Source organism: Balaenoptera ricei, chromosome 5, assembly GCF_028023285.1.
Source record: "Balaenoptera ricei isolate mBalRic1 chromosome 5, mBalRic1.hap2, whole genome shotgun sequence".
Lineage (NCBI taxonomy): Eukaryota > Metazoa > Chordata > Mammalia > Artiodactyla > Balaenopteridae > Balaenoptera > Balaenoptera ricei.
The window spans coordinates 15,464,883-15,482,800 of record NC_082643.1 but is presented as its reverse complement, the minus strand read 5'-3'; the positions used below and the strand labels follow the sequence as shown (position 1 = coordinate 15,482,800).

At 37.5% G+C, this 17,918-nt stretch overlaps 1 protein-coding gene across 1 annotated transcript in view; it reads left to right on the top strand.

Annotated features, from left to right (window-relative positions):
- Positions 1 to 17,918, top strand: part of UNC5C (unc-5 netrin receptor C) — a 397,961-nt gene that overhangs the window by 246,415 nt on the left and 133,628 nt on the right. Inside the window, exon 3 of the mRNA XM_059922449.1 lies at positions 17,420 to 17,563. Within this exon, the coding sequence (XP_059778432.1) occupies positions 17,420 to 17,563 (144 nt within the window). The remainder of the gene's footprint in view (positions 1 to 17,419; positions 17,564 to 17,918) is intronic.

Sequence of the window (17,918 nt, the reverse complement as noted above, 5' to 3'; positions counted from 1 at the left end):
GTTGATATGGAAGTACATACATATGTATATCTGTGTGAGTGTGTTTGTGTGTGTGCCTTTCTAAATTTTGAGAAGAGAAGATCAAATGCTACCCACCCCTAGGCTCATACAGAGACTACAATAAGAAACAGGAGTCCAAGAACCATTCTTCACTAGATTACTTGCTACCCAAACAGGGCATTTCAGGAGCACAACTAGTGATTGTGTTGCTGTAGCAGTTTCGCCATGTGCCCAGCAACCATGCATATGCCCACTTCAAAGTGAGAATAGCACAAGTGTTAAAAGCCATAATGTCTTTTTAATCTAATGTTTGCCTAAAATGTGTAAGGGTTTTAAAGAGAGTTTCTTGTTCTTTATTTTCATGGGAAGGAACATACTTAACAGAGTTCCAGATTATAATATGAAATGGATTTATCATCTTATTTAAGGAAGTTTGAGAACAATTTCAGCTTAAAAAAGAGGGTTAGCTTCCTAAAGAGCATGGCTTTCTCTCCAAATATAAATGTTCTTTTTTGGTGTCTGTGCCTATTATGCTAGATATAAATAAACCTGGTTGATAATTATGCAATAACGACCCAGGTTGTTGTCCTTCTTATTTTGTGATGTCAGGGATTGTTACCCATTCTGTTTGAGGCTCTGTATCTATCACTAAATCTTCCTATTCAATATTCTCCCAATACTTGGCTCAAAATTTTCTCTCTCCTCACCCCACGTTTTTGGGGCATCTTAAAAAATAGAACAGATAAATTTTTAGTTTAAAAAATGTTGCAATCAATGAATAATCTAACGCTGAAATTTGAGGGGTGAAGCCTTTACTTGCTCTGGATTCTTTAGTCTTCTCCCCCAAATATCATCAATCCAGAATCATCCCTTAGCTAGGGATTTTCAGAGCCCTCTTGGGGATGCCTGTTGAAATAACCAGTCTTGCCAATTCCTTTGAAAAGCACTATTTGGAGACACAAAACCAGCATATAAAACATGAGAACTACAGTTAGCAAAATATCAGGGCCTGGCAAAAAAGCAAGTACAGCATGTAGGAAGTATAATATCTAGCAATGAAAAACAATTCAGATTAGGGAAGTCTTAGACTCATTCCTAATTTCATTGAGGGTTTAACCTGATTTTTAAAATCTGTTTTGGAAGAAATCTCCAAGAACATGAAAGCGAGAGCAACAAGGAAATACTAAGGCATTTGCTGTCAACCCTGGCTGCATTTGACAATCATCAGTGGGAGATTTTTAAAAATACATATGTCCTGGCCTCACCCCCAGAGAGAATGGTTTAATTGGGAACAGGGCATAGCTTTTTCTTTGTCTGTCTGCTTGTTTTAAGCTCACTAGTAATGCTAATGTACAACCAGGCTTGAAAACTGTTGAGACACTGTTTTGAAAATGCAGCATAGAGGAAGTACATAGACTTTCTCTTCAAAAACCATGACCCAGATACTTTACTTGGTGCTGTAAGTAGAGATAAAACTAAGACCTGATGCACTTAAGGAGATCACAGTCTAGAGAGGGCAAAATCGAGGAGGGAAAAGAGAGAGGGGAAAAGAGTATGTTTTACTGTTTGCTTGGGTTCTCCTTTCATGATGAGAATAAATTTGTGAAACCCCTTGATATTTCCATGGTATGGAGTTACATGGTAGAGAGCCCCTGCTTTCTTCAATATCCTTTCGCCTGTCTCTGCCTATTAAACTTCTCAGGCTGAGAGATAGCAGCCTCCTGACGGAAGAGGGGGGGACTCCAGGGCTTGAGTGAATTAAAATTTAGCTGGAAAAACCCAGGGGAATGTTCTGTCCAAGGCAGTTCCAGGAATAGCAGGGAATGAATGACATGCCTCTTTTTATAGCTACAGCCTTGATGATTCTAGACAATGATGCCCTCTGTATGAAATGACGTGAGTGACCAAAAGGCTACCTTCCCACACCCATCCCATGGGGCATTTGTGAAACCAGAAAAACACCGCGTGGCAGACAGCTTTTCCTCACCTTTTTGCTCTGTCAGATTCTTGAGTCTACTCTTTGAATGTACAGACAGAGAGTAAATGCCCTTAGTCACTGTATTAGTTTCTGAGGGCTGCCACAATAAATTACTATGAAATTCGTAGCTTAAAACAACAGAAATTTATTCTCTTACAGTTTTGGAGACTAGAAGTCTGAAATCCAGCGGAGTCACGCTCCTGGGGACTCTGGAGGAAACTCTGTTCCTTGTCTCTTCTAGCTTCTGGTGGGGGTCCTGGCATTCCTGGGCTTGTGGCCCCATCACTTCAATCTCTGCCTCCGTCTTCACATCACTTTCTCTTCTTTGTCTGTCTTATCTGTATGTCTCTTATAAAGACACTTATCACTGGATTTAGGGCCCACCTTGATAGTTCAAGATCTCAAAATCCTTAATTTAACTATATCTGCAAAACCCTTTTACCAAATAAGGTAACATTCACCTGTTCTGGGGATTCATATGTGAACATAATCTTGTTAGCCCACTATAGTCACCAAACATCTGTCAAGAAAAAGTAACTTAATATGACAGTTCAAAAGGGCAACAAACCTTAACAGACACCACACCAAGGGGACAAATAGGTGGCAAGTAAACATATGAAAAGATACTCCACGTCATATGTCAGGGAAATGCAAATTGAAACAATGAAATACCACTACAAATCTATTCGAATGGCCAAAATTCAGAACACTGACGACACCAATGCTGGCAAGAATGTGGGACAACAGGAACTCTCATTTATTTCTGGCTGGAAAGCAAAATGGTACAGCCACTTGGAAGGCAGCTTAGCGGTTTTTTACAAAACAAAACATACTCTTACCATATGACACAGCCATTGCACTCCTTGGTATTTACCCAAAGGAACTGAAAACTTATGTTCACACAAAAACATGGATGTTTATAGCAACTTTATTCATAATTGCCAAGACTTGGAAGCAACCAAGATGTCCTTCAGTAGGTGCATGGATAAATAAGCTTTAGTCCATCCAGACAAGGGAATATTATTCAGTGCTAAAAAAAAAAAATAAGTTGTCATGTCATGGAAAGATAGAGAGGAATCTTAACTGCATATTACTAAGTGAAAGAAATCAATCTGAAAAGGCTACATACTGTATGATTTCAACTATTTGGCATTTGGGTAAAGGGAAAACTATGGAGACAGTAAAAAAAAATCAGTGGTTGCCAGGGAAGGGAAGGATGAATGGTGGAGCACAAGAGGATTTTTAGGGCAGTGAAACTACTCTGTATCATACTTTATTGGTGGATACGTGTCATTACCTATGTCCAAATCCATAGAACGTACAATACCAAGAGTGAACCTTAATGTGAACTGTGGACTTTGGGTGATGATTTGTTAATGTAGGCTCATCAGTTGTAAAAAAATGTACCACTCTGGTGGGAGATGTTGACAACAGGGAAGGCTATGCATGTGTGGGAGCAGGAGGTATATGGGAAATTTCTGTACCTGTCTCTCAATTTTGCTGGGAACCTAAAACTGCTCTAAAAAATAGTAGTAGTCAATTAAATACCAGGACCAGAAAAAGGCCATGATGGTGGAGGCATGAGTAGGGCTGCTGGGGGCTGAAAGAGAAGGCACTTACCTGGCTATTTCCCCTCGTTTAGTCAGTATTTCTAAGTTAACTCTACATGTAGCAGGCAATGAAAGCATTTCCTCGTGTTCTTTACCAGCTTTCTGAAGCCTCGCCCAATCTGTTGCGTCGTACTGGGGGCCAGATGCGGGGAAAGAGTTGCACAGCCAGGCTCTTGTATCGCTCACTGTTCTCATGCCACGCTATCCTTGCCAGCCTCTGTGCTCTAACAGTTGTCCTGTCTCATGGAAACGTAAAAATTCTCACAGCCACGTTTCTCATGAAAATTCTTGCCCCACAGAGTTGCCAAAACCAAATCGAAATAGCCAATACAACCAAAAGAGCTGCACTTGATCATTTCTTCTACACACACACACACACACACACACACACACACGCACTTTTGCTTGGCCTAGCAACACAATGGGAATGTAAACACATTGTTAATGCAGTCGCTCTCAGTTGGCTTCCCAGATGGCTTAAGTTCAATAGATTTTTCCCCCTGATTTCCTCAGCTTCTCCTAGCAAGTGCTAAACAACCATTATGCCTTTTCCTGCACATTGAGATTCATCTGCAGCTACTAAACTGCCTCCAAAGTGCTTCAATTTTGCATGAGTGCTAAGCTGGGGACTGGGAGACATTACCCAGTGCTGAAGGCCCAGATCATTAGAAAGAGCATGTAAATCCTCTGAACCAGAAATAAAAAGTGCAGAGATTTCCTTTGTGAAGTCCCAACTGCAGCTTTATGTAAAACATGAACCTTTGGCAAGATTTTAGGTGTTTCTTTTTACCTTCTCAATTGTAATTTTGCCTGACTTTGGCTTATGTGTTCTCATTTTTTTAAACAGATATTTATTTCACAGTCAGAAGCATATGAAATAATAGCCATGCGCTGTCATTATTTCTCTTCTCAGGACACCGGAGCCCCCTTCACTTTTAACGGGGATGGAACTTCAAAGTATTGCTAAGGGATCACCCACATGATATATTTTTAAAAGAAACCTGAAACCAGCTTTGAGGGGATGGGTGGAGATATATGAGATATGTGCAGGGGACATAAATCTATATTATTTAAGTATAGATGTAGGAAGTGTACCGATACTGGATTATGGAGCGAGGTTGGGGTAGAATCAGAAGAGGATAGTGAAAAGTATTAATGAGAAAGAGGTGGTTGTGTACTCACTTGTCAATAGATACATCCCTGTACATTCTTACCTACAAGTCTTGTTTGTGTTTTTCAAGGTGAACGTCATTTTATCTGTACTTGATCTGTGTTTCCATGTCTGCTATCCTCCCAGCCTGCTTGTCAGACTATCTCGCTGCAGATTAGAAGCGTGCATGTGGTCAGCTGGAGCAGTACCTGTGGGAGAGCGGGCCCAGGAGGGCTGGAATTCTGAGTGTCCTGCAGCTCTGCCTGCTGTGGGGCTGGGCCGGGGCCCTAAGCCCGCGGAGTCGTGACAAAAGCTCTATGATGGGAAGGTTGACTCTGCATCCTCATTCAGTATTTCCTTTGCAGCAAAATTTTGTGAACAGTTATGAGAACATTTTACTTTTTTTTTGTCTATAGTATATCCATTCAAGAGTAATAAACCAGGCTCCTTTTACATGATTGGTCTGTAATTATTTCTCTTTTTCCATATATGTATGTAATAACTCAGGCTATCTTTCTTTTAGGATTCTGAGAGTAAAAATATACATTTAAGATGAGATATAGCAGTTCACTATTTACCTCTAAACATATTTCCAAGGACATTTATTTATTTATTTAAATTAATTAATTAATTATATTTCTGGCTGCGTTGGGTCTTCGTTGCTGTGCGCGGGCTTTCTCTAGTTGCGGCGAGCAGGGGCTACTCTTCATTGTGGTGCGCGGGCTTCTCATTGCGGCGGCTTCTCTTGTTGCAGAGCACGGGCTCTAGGCGTGTGGGCTTCAGTAGTTGTGGCATGCGGGCTTCCGTAGTTGTGGCTCACAGGCTCTAGAGCGCAGGCTCAGTAGTTGTGGCGCACGGGCTTAGTTGCTCCCCGGCATGTGAGATCTTCCTGGACCAGGGCTTGAACCCGTGTCCCCTGCAGTGTCCACTGCCCCACCAGGGAAGTCCTCCAAGGACATTTATTAACCACTGATTTTTTCAACACTGCATATGCAAGTGGGATCTGACAGAAATGTGACTAAATGGGCTTGTAGGGTAAGAAGTAAATGCATTCCAACTTGGAAGTAAAAAGAAAATACTAGATGAATGATATGCATATAAATATACGTAGTATTATTTGGTGCATGTGTATACTGCTTATATAACATACCCACTTTATGCTGAAACCCAGTTTTGTTTGTCAGCATGTTGTATCTATCCTTCAGACTGAATAGTCCTATCCATTAATTTCATTTTACTAAAAACCTGGCTAATCATGCAAATGTCATCTTTATTAGTGTATCATCACAAAATATTAATTATTGTGATTCCACGCCTTATGACACTGAACTGCACATATTAAATAGCTAGCTTTCCGGTTCTCCCATAGAGATTGTTTATCCACTAGGGTATGTATCCTTTGAAGGGAATACATTTATAAAAGAAAGGAAAAGAACAAAACTTTACCTGCAGATATGAACAGACACATGATTGAAGCTGTTTGTTCAGTTGGCAGTATTATACAGTTACATAAATATCTCAGGAAATCGGAGCTCGTGGTGGGAAACAATCATTTTTCCTTCTTTATTTTTCTTTGTGGTGCTAGTGCAGAATGGACATGAAGACATTACAAGTTACACACGACATTCAGAATCAGGCATCACTCTTATATTATTTCAAGTTTTAGTTTTCCTATCTCTTGTGAAAACATCAAAATAAGATGTTGGACTGTAAAGAAAATTATAATAGTAACTAAACATTATAACCTAGATTTTCACATCAATTTCTTCAACATTTATTTTAGAAATAGTATTTTGAAAAACTGTAAGCACACTATTTGAAAATATTTTTCTTACATAATAAGCCAATTATACTGTTTTATAGCATTTGGGGCATAATATTAAAATCACACATTCAGATATTTGAAAACTCAATTATATTGTAGAAGGCCATCTAATATTTATGTCGTATTCTCTCCTTCCTGGGCACACAGGAATATTACAAGTCCCACTTCCTTGCCGTGCAGCTTGGCCAAGCGATTACTTCTAGCCCATGGGCTATGAGTGAGCTGTGTTGAACTTCAGAGCCAAGCCTTTTAAGAGCAGGTGTGAGCTCTCTGTGCTCTCTTCTCCTTGCTTGGAGACCCTGGTAGCCATGGTTGAGAAGATGTAGGTTGAAGATAGACGTAGCCTGAATTACTAAGAAAGCTCACACAAAATAGCTGCCCTGAAGACTTCTGTGATGGAAACATAGACTTTAATTTTGTAAAGCTCTGAAATGAAGGGCATTGTGTAGTACACAGCATGGCATAAACTATTTTAGCTTCTGAAATCACATTAGTTAGGCTAGTTAGTATCGTATTAAGGGCTTACTCTGCTAAGAGTTTTACATATATCACCTCATTTAATCCTTAAAATAACCCATTGAGTTAGGAATTTTAATTCCTATTTTCTAGTTGAGGAAAGTGCTATTTAGTGAGGTAGAGGAATTTTCCCAAGGTCATACATCTAGTCATTTGAGGAACTAGAATTTGAACCAAGTCCTTCTCCAAAGATCATACTCTCAATTAAGTTAATTGCCAAGGATGAATTAAACATAAGGTTTTACTGGCAAATAATGTAGCAGTGTTGTCTTCTGGAATTCTACCTAAAGCCTTATGTTTATCAAAAACTAAGTATATGTAACTTAGAATCAGCAGAAGGTCAAAGAGACATTCTCTGCATTTAAAAAAAGGAAAAAAGTTGGGACTTCCCTGGTGGTCCAGTGGCTGAGACTCCACGCTCCCAATACAGGGGGCACGGGTTCAATCCCTGGTCAGGGAACTAGATCCCACATGCATGCCGCAACTAAGAAGTCTGCATGCTGCAACTAAGGAGCCGGTGAGCCGCAACTAAGACCTGGTGCAACCAAATAAAGATAAATATAAAAAAAAAAAAAAAAAAAGGAAAAAAGTTTAAGTGCATTATACTTATTTGCATTATTTTATTAAATCATCTTTCCCTTTGGAATAATAAAAGAAAGATTTGAGGCAGGGATCTCAGAATATATTAAAATATTTGGGAAATATCAGAACAAATAGTTATTTCTCAGTCTCTCTATAAAGTTAAAATTGAAAATTGTTGTCTCAGCAGGAGTTCAGTACATACTCCTGGCTTGAAAATATGAAATGCTAATATTTTTCATCTCTACTTAGAATTTCACAAGTTAAATTTTTTCCTTCTTGTAGATTGAGTCATTCTCGCATACTAGAATTCTTTTTTAAAAGGATAAGAAAAAAGGATCTTCTCACTGATACTTGATCCGTTTTCACTCAGCTTTTACTGGAGGCCCAACAATTTTGGAGGCTCTAAAAAGCATTACAGTAACTCCACTTTTTGTTCCCTGTTCTTAGTGCAAATACCAAACATGTTCAAAATTTAAATCAGAGCTGTGTTTGATTATGTCTTTCTGGCTAGAATAGGAGGTACAACTGCCATCATGACTGAAAGTTCCTTTCCGCTAAAGTCTAAGGGAACACAATCACATACCTTTTAAATAAATATATCATAGTGTACTGGGGGAAATACCCTTTCATTAATTCAACAAATATTTATTGTATGCCTACAATATGTACCAGGTATTATTCTAGGCCACAGCAACATCAGGTAACACACAAAAATTTCTACCCTGATGGAGCTCACATCCTAGTTGGACAGTGAAGAAAGACTCTAGAAAACGTGATTGTGTTTATCAATTTTAAGTCTTCTCTAAACGATGGAAGTTTGCTTATTCTGCCCCAAATTAGTCAGAACTACCCTAGTTAGTTATTTCTGTTCAGTTGCTTAGTGTCCCTGCCTCACCTGGGTACTGGGATAGGGATGTAAGAAATTCCTGATGGGTGAGCTGTGCAAGCTTCTTCGTTCCTGAAATCAGTAGACTCTTCACTCATCCCATCAGGGTAGCTTTACTCTATCTGTGCTCTAATGTAGTAGGCACCTAGGGGGTGAGTAAAGTCCTGGGTGATTTGGCTGAAGGACAGGAAACTTAAAGGCAAATCACTAGAACTTATTCCTGCTGTTCAGATTTCATTTCTAAATATTGTAGCCACATCTGCATTGCCCTGGACAGTTCACGTCCCCACCCAGACTGAACTCTCCCAACTCTGTTGAAAATTTCCCAAACCAGCCATGTCTTTCTCATCTGGGTATGTGACTAATACAATTTCCAGTCAGGGTGTTCTTCCCCCCTTCCCCTCCCTTAAAACTATGTTAGTACCTCCAATGGTAATTTTGTTAACAGAATGTAGTTTTATTTTCAATTACTATTTTATAGGATATTTAAAAGGAATTTTATAGATTTCAAGAACTTTTGTAGCTGTTATTTCATTTCTTTCCTCACAAACCAATGGAATGAACAAATTCTTAACTTTATTTTACAAGTTGGGAAACCACGGCTTGATGGATTTAAGACTTTCTAGAAGTCAGATAGTATATACAAAGCAGGAATTTATTCTCTTATCTAAATAAATCACTGGGTTGCTGTGTATTAGACAAGTATTTGTCTAGTCCCTCAGTTGTCATAATAATTGTCTGGATGATTTGAATTTTTTAAAAAAATGAGCATTTATAGTTTGACTTAAAAATTTTTTTAAAGAATATGAAATGTATTGCTTTTAAGATAAACAAGTAGCTGTCCCCAATATCCTACATATGAACTGTTGTAAGTGGCAGTCACTCCAGAGGTGATGGCTCTTAATGCTTGTTTCTAAATCATTTGGGATAAGAAAAAAAATAAAAGCCTGACAGTATGGGTAATTATTATTCTGAATATATGTACCTGATTTTTATTATCAGACTGTTTTCAGAGGGTCACCAAGAATATTGCTCTTAACACTTATGATTAATGACTTGTTGTAAGATCATTGATCTGAAAAGAAATTTGTAATGATAATTAAAATTAAAATTAGTAAAATTCAATTCAAGTAAATTAGATTAGTTTTGTCTACTAGTAAAGTCATATTAATCTTCCTAAAGGATATGTCATGTTTAAAAATGTCATTTCACCACTGTACAATTTTCACAGGCTCCCTTCTCCACAATACAGTCTTCTGTAACTTGCATACAAGGCTCTCCAGGAATCTCTCTTCTAATTCCATGGTCTTCTTTACTTAATTCTTGTAAACTACTCTGCACAGTGGTCACCATGCTTTTTCATCTCTGCCCTTTGGCTTCTTGCTGTTCTCTTCTCCTCAAGTGTCTTTGATTCCTCTCTAAATTTTTAAACCCAAACCATGCTTTGGCTTAAAACTCAAATATTCCATTCCCCAGGTTTCCCGTGATCTCTCCTTCTAAAGAAATTTCTCTATAGCTTTCTTTATGGGGTTTTCAGAATTTTCCAAACAATGGATTACTTTTATTCAATAGATCAACATCTGGTGAATGCTAAACAAAACCACATTGAAAGCTATGATGAAATGGGTTCTGTGTTTATGTTGACTGTAGGGTTCTATGGTTTAATAAATTTGGGGGGAATGGTGGCAATCCGAATTAAACCTACTTCTTTATGGCAGAACTTCTGACCAATGCCTTCAGTATACTAACGGGCGCTCTGAGTTTCTAAGAGAAAGTTGTATTAAGCAGAAATCCCCAAACTTATTTGAGCAAAAACCACTTTTTTAAGACACAGTTTAAGGAATGTTGGTGTAGTGAAAGGAATAGGAACACTGGATTCAGACAAATGTGGATCTAAATCCTGATTTCAGTAGTTATTAGCTGTGTGAACAATTGTTTAAATTCTGACCTCCACGTCTTACCTGTATTAGAGGTGTAACAATATTAATCCCAAGGATTATTATGCAGATTAACTGAGACCCATGGTAGGTGTTCAATAAATACTAGTTACCTTTACTGTTCTGAGCTACAATTAAATTTACCTGTAGCTTGGATTTAACACTATTTTGTATTATAGCTATAACAAACAAATCATTCATTCATTTAACATACATTAACTAGACAAATATTTGTGCCAATTACTATACTGTTGGATATACAGTGCATATGACAGAGCCCCTTTACTCAGTAAGCTACTATTTTTATCTCTAGTATCAGACAGTAAACTTCTGAAAAAGGGATCCATAAGCATTTCATCTCTATGCCCACCTTGGAAACTACTATGCCTGAAACAGTTGCTCAAGAACAAGGTCCACAATAGAATGTAACCCATAGGAGGATAGAATCCTTATCTATCTTCTTTACCACTGTGTCCTCAGCACATAGAAGAGTGCGTGGCACATAGTAGAGTCTCAACAAATACCTATTGAATGAATGACTGGACAAAAGTAATAGTAAGGTCTATAATTCATAAGTCCACAGTTAACTAATCTACAATAACATGTTATTATTCCCCACCCTTATTGACAGGAATCTTTTTTTAAAATTTTGTTAAAATTACTTCTATTGAAATTACTAACAAATTACATGAAATAGGGACAGAAAGGAATGCATGTAGTTAGATTTAAATAATGATTAAGAATTATACTTTTAAAGAAAAATGTTGGAATATACATTCAAATATATATAATGTTTGATGTTTTAGGAAAAATATTTAGACGAATAATATGTTTGCTTTCTCAGTGGAATGTGCTTTGTGTCCTTCCAAACTGAACACATTGCCATCATCATATTTTCACAGAATAGCTTCTTTATATTCTAAAGAACATTGACATATGAGAAGAGATTAATTACAGAAAGCATTTTAGTTCCCATTTTGGTCTCAGAAAGGCTTCTTGGAACAGAGATTCAATAGGTTTTTCATCACCAAAGTCAAGAATTGGAATTACATGATGGGCCAAAGCTGGTAAGATTAATTTCTGTCAACTCATTCATACAACTCTTTAAGTAAGAGAAAATATTTCGTATACCCACCACTCCAATTATCTTTCATACTTACAGCCCTAGGTTTGATGGGGTTAGAAAGTCAAATCAAAAGTAGGAGCACTGTTTCTCCTGTAACATCTAGAACCTGACACTCCTAAAAAGAAAAGGGAAAAACAGTGTTAGCATTGTCAGGGTAAGTATCATTTGTCACTCTATTTTAATATCATCTTGCAATTAAATTTTCAAGTTTCAGGGGGGAAGACTGCGTTTATCTATGGTTGTCATATAGCTTTCTAGAAGCACTAGATGTCTCCCCACTCCAGATATATAATCCAATGAATAATTTTTTCTCAGCTCTAGACAAAACAAAAATATAACAAAACAAAACACAAATCCCCATTGGACACAGAATGCCAAACCAGAACCAAGTGACTAGAAACTATCACATAAAAGGTAATCAAGTCAATGGCCTAGGTATGAAATGCTTCCAAGCAAATCTCTTGAACCACTAAGTCCCAGCCATGTTATTCCTTGACTTTTTGGTAAATTCATCTTGATCACAAAGATAGTAAATGTAACTTTAACAAAATTATACTCATAATAAATCAAATACACTGGTAAGTTGCAATTCCCAATTACACAAAGTAATTTTAGTTAATTAGATGGACTGTTTATATATTAAATATTATATTAAAAATTCAAGGAAAACATTTCAGAGAGAAGTTGGTAAATTATGCGTTTACAGTGTCTTCTTTTCCTGATGTACTTTAAAGATTGTCAAATGACTTCATGTAACATAAAACAATGTCTTAGTTATAAAGTTCTACCTTTTGAGTTTTCATATTTTGATTATCTTAGTAAGAGTTATAAGTTGCTAAAATAACAATCAGTTTTTTTTATGGTATGACATCCTTTTAAACAATGATAGCATTTTGTGTGGTTAAATTTATATTAAGACATCTTGAGCTGCTATGTTTCATATTTTAGATATTAGTGAAAACTAATAGAGTTAAGCTCTGGAAAAAAACATGAAAAAGAGACCACACTAATTCAATAAAATGTTGTAATCTATTCCAGAACATCCTTCCCTGCAGCTTTGTGCATTTCCCACCAATCTGTGTACTAACTTTGAATATACCATAATGAGATTTGGTAGAGTCACGTCTGCAGCTCTTCTCCCAATAGGGAGAGTGCTGGAAGAAATAGAATTGCCAGCTCTGCACAACATGGTGTCTCAAAACTTCCCTTTGCGTATGAAAGATAAAGTAATTGGGAGGAATGAGAAATGCAACTCAGGCACACATAACACCTAAGTCTAACATGAGGTGAGGATGCTTTTTAGTGAAACATACATGGGGTATTAGAAGATGCAGATTTGATGAGCATATTTTAAAAATCTTTAAGATAATGCATGATTTTTGAGTGTCACCTAATAAACATGATAAATGAATAGCACAAGGCTGGATGTGATATTTTATACATCTTTACATTTCTGGAACAACATAATTTTTGACATTAGTGGACTTTTAATATTTGTTGACAGCACTGCAGATTACATTTCTGGGGGAATATGGATATTGTTTTAAATAATTATGCAACAGGATTAATCATGGATTTTTGATCACATTATAATAATCTCTAGAAAAACACTATTTGGGGTGCTTGACTATTATGAAGTTAAATTTATGCTAAAGATAAGGAATAGATGTCAATTACCAGATTTTATTGCCAAATTCACGTATAGCCTCACAAAGATCCAATCAGAAGGTGGCATTTGCATCTGAATTTCTAAAATCATGTGAAACTCCCTATTAACAAGTACATGTTCATGCTCATTATAAGACTTCTTGGTAAAGTATGCTAATTACTTTGCTGCACTCTGGCTCCCAAACCACAGCGATTCCTATTGTAAAAGCAAATCACTGCAAACTTCAAACAGCATGCATCCTTGAGATGCCGCTATTAAAGGAAGAACAGTGATGGGAAATCTTTGACGTTATCAGACAGGATGGAAAATACACATTTGTATTTGAGTAAATCCTGTAGACCGAATCATTTCCCCCCACCCTTAAATAACCTGAAACCAATTTCAAGTTCCCAAATGCTCTTCAAAGCAACCTGCTTGGAAGTAATGCTGGTGGCATTTCAAATTTCAAGGCAGGTTGCTTTTTCCATCTCAAGACTTCAAGCAGGTTGGAAATTGCACTTTCAAAGAAAAAGGATATTACCTACTTTTAGCCAAACCACTAGCCTCTGGTTTGATGAACAAAATGTCATAGGTAACGAACTTACCTATGGTAATGAAAAGATGATATGTAACTGAGTAACTCAGAGTCTGAATAATGCAGCTAATTCTAGAGAATTCTAAAATGTAAGTGTTTAGATAACTTCATGCTCCAGTTTTTTCTTGTTCTGGTGTTGTTGACCACACGTTGGAGTGTAAACTTTGGGTATGTGGCGGGTCCAGTATACAGAGCTGTAATTAATCCATCTCCTCCTGGATGGGGCATCTGTGAAGTTGAAGACAAAAATCGGTGTGTGCTTGACTCCTGTGCCCATGGGGAGCCTGGGCCACACAATTCAGAACATTCATATGATGAATTATCCCTGTAGCAGGCGGGTCTGTGGCTTCTTAAAAGGATTTAGATTTGTGCTCAGTAGAAACATCCATGAGCCTCTCAAGGCAAAAGGATACAGTGGCCCTCATGAAGTTCTCCTAGCATTTAATTAGGTTTCCTGTAATTGCTTTAAGTAAAAGGTGGGGTGGGGGGAATGAAACCTGAAGTTATCATCTTGGGACACAAAATATTTGTATGCGGTTTTACTATCCTGAGCCCGTTTGTTGCTGCTCTACATTTTGGAAAGAACCATTATAGTTCTAAGGAAATACTGCAGGTTTATCCACCCTTTGGTGACTGCAGCAACCTTTAGAGGAAGAGTTTCATTTCCAGTAACTGACTTTCTGCATGAACAGAGAAGGTATAAACAAGTAAAACAGACAAAAGTTTTAAAAACCAGAGAGTGGAGTAAAAAGAAAGGAGGCAGGAGAGGAGGGAAGGCTCTGCCCCATTTTTGCACAGATTTCTAGATATCAGAAAAATGAGAACAATTACAATGAGACAGGAAAATGAAAAGCCCAAGCAAGGACCAGGAAAGAGGAAAGAAATTAGTGTTATTTGTTAATAAGTTGGTTTTTTACTGTGGAGACTTGTTTTATTGGTTGGACATTGGCTAAAATAATATAGTAATCTTTTCATAGAAGGGTGAGGGATTGGGATATGCCAGTTACTTGAAAATTCTTTTCAAACTGATCACTCTATAAACATAAAAACGTTACTAATTTCCAAAATGTTAAAATAATATTAAATATACTTAATTAACTTTTGTAAATAGAGTCGCCCCATCAGAATTTTGCCATGCCTTGGGCTTATCAAACCCACTTTCCTGGGCTTCATTCCAGCTCAGGGACTCACGAGTGGACCTAAGGACTTCGTTGTTTCTGTGACTCAACTCCCATCAGCTTGTGATAGGAAGAATTGTTTATCCCCCAATGGGTCAGCACCTACTATTGTTGGGTGGTTGTTAATTTCCCTGAGTGCTTTTACCCATATGAACATGTCCTAGATTTTAGGGTAAGTACTGGAATACCCCTTTTTAGGCTCTCCAGATGACAGCTCTTTCATGTTACCTATACCAAGAAGTCATGATCAAACATTTTAAAATATCATAACTTTTAGGAACTAGTTAAACTTTATATCTTGTACATATCATTATATCATCTATATCGTATATATATTTATATCTGTATATTTTTTTAATTCTCATCTGATTATGTCATCTTTTTGCTTAAAGCACTTGGTTCTCAGAAAGAAATCCCAGATCCTAAACATGGTGTACAACAGTGGTTCTCAAACTGTAGCATGCATCAGAATTCCTGGAGGGCTTGTTAAAATATTGCTGGGCCAAACTCTCCATTTTTCTTGTTCACTGAGTCTGGAGTGGGGCCCAGGAATCTGCATTTTCAACGAGTTCCCAAGTGATGCTGATAAAGCTGTTTTGTGGGCCATAACTTTGAGAACTGCGGGTTTACAAGAATGTATGTAAAGTGGTCCCTTTCTTGTCTCTAGTTTCATCTCATGCTAGTATTCTCTGTGTCCAGTGCTCAGTTGTCTTCTCCTGGGTTCTCAGTCTCCTCCTTCCCTTTCCTACTTCTTCGCATGTGCCCTGTCCCTCTCCCCATAGGATTTAATCAACCTAACTCATGTTGGAGACTTTTATGTATCCTCCTCACAAAAATAAAAATTTGGGCTTCCCTGGTGGCGCAGTGGTTGAGAATCTGCCTGCTAATGCAGGGGACACGGGTTCGAGCCCTGGTCTGGGAAGATCCCACATGCTGCGGAGCAACTAGGCCCGTGAGCCACAACTGCTGAGCCTGCGCGTCTGGAGCCTGTGCTCCGCAACAAGAGAGGCCGCGACAGTGAGAGGCCCGCGCACCGCGATGAAGAGTGGCCCCCACTTGCCGCAACTAGAGGAAGCCCTCGCACAGAAACGAAGACCTAACACAGCAAAAATAAATAAATAAATAAATTTATTTTGCAAAAATAAAAAAAATAAAAAATAAAAGTTCATTGAGGGCAATGACTATTTGACTCATCAGAGTTTCACAAGTACCTAGTGCAATATGTTCCACATGATTGATACTCAGTAGATATTTGGTGAATGAATGAATGAATAAACAGTACAGAGTAATACATTTAACTTCTCTTACTGTGCTCATACTCGACCCAGAGCAAATTCTCCTACTCCCTAAATGGTGCCCCTGCCAGTTCTCTCAGTAGACACTCCATGCTGGAAGTATGTGCAAGAGAACTGGCAGTTGCCCACGTATATTGTTCAGATAATCCTTCTTGCTCGTGCAAAGAGGCATATTGCAGGATGAATACCCCTAAAATGATAATCCCAGATTCTTAGTTCAATTTTTGTTATTTTAGAATTACATAATACTGTGAAATAAATTCCAATTATTTGAGCATTTTAACTAGAAGCCACTTTATTTTTAACAGGATTTTGGTTACATTGTTATTATAGAGACACACTTGGGCTTTTAAAATATTACTCATGAAAACCTTAAAGTCATACATTCTTTGGATAGAACAGCAGGGGTTTGTTAACTAAGGCTAGTATTTCTTTTAAGAAAAACAATGTGCCTTAATAATAACCAAATAATAAACAAAGCTGTTTAAAATGACTTAGTTTTAAAAAATCACCACATATTTATATATATATATTTATATATAAAGTACTAGGTCATGTAATAATAAAAACTGATATACATATTTGTGCATTTAAATATATATATTGATGATTTATATACTTACGATTATAGTTTTAGGTCATTCTCTCTCATTTCATGTAAAGAATTAGGTAGACTTACTTATTGTAAAGCTGTGCACAGCATATGGGTATCTTACCCACAACCTGTATAATTGAGATAGAATCCTTAGAAGATGTTAAATTCAAGTTACTGTTTCAATACACAGAGGAAGATACCTTGGTGGAGGGTGAATGTTACGCTATAACGGGAAAGGTGTAATTCTGTGGAGTGATGGACCAACTCCACTTTCATTATCTGGTGAATCCAGAAGACTTGAAATAGCAAATAAGAGAATGAAAAAGGTGTGGATCAAGTAACTGGATCCAGAGGAAAATCAGAGGAGATAAGAGGCAATATCTAGGATGTTGGTCTATGGCATCAAGAAGGATCACTGGAGGAAAAATATATGTATGGTGTTTTGTATTTTGTTAGTACAAGTCTTCTCCTGACTTAAATCTTCCTTTGCCTTGGCAGGTCTCATTGTCCGGGAAGTAAGCATTGAGATTTCACGCCAGCAAGTGGAAGAACTCTTTGGGCCTGAAGATTACTGGTGCCAGTGTGTAGCCTGGAGCTCGGCGGGTACCACCAAGAGCCGGAAGGCCTACGTGCGCATTGCATGTGAGTCATCGTGCAGGGACACTGTGGATTCCAGAAACTGATGGAAAACGGGAAAATTTAGACCATAACTGCTCTAGTGTCAAAGAACCCTGGTTAAAAATTGCTCCCAGATTTCTGAATTTGAGCTACACTTTCCCTTTAAGTCACCAGAATATCATTTTATTTTGTTTCAAGCACTGAGTAATTTTCCTTTATGGGTGTGAAAGAATTCGTGCTACTTTCAAAAGATTGAATTTTCTTTTTTAATCTGGTAGTAATTAGGCTACGGGAAAACCAACTGTATTCCTTTAATGAGTTTATTCTGCCAATTTGTTAGGACAGTGTTGACTAGTTTTGCTATTAGAAATAGAAATTA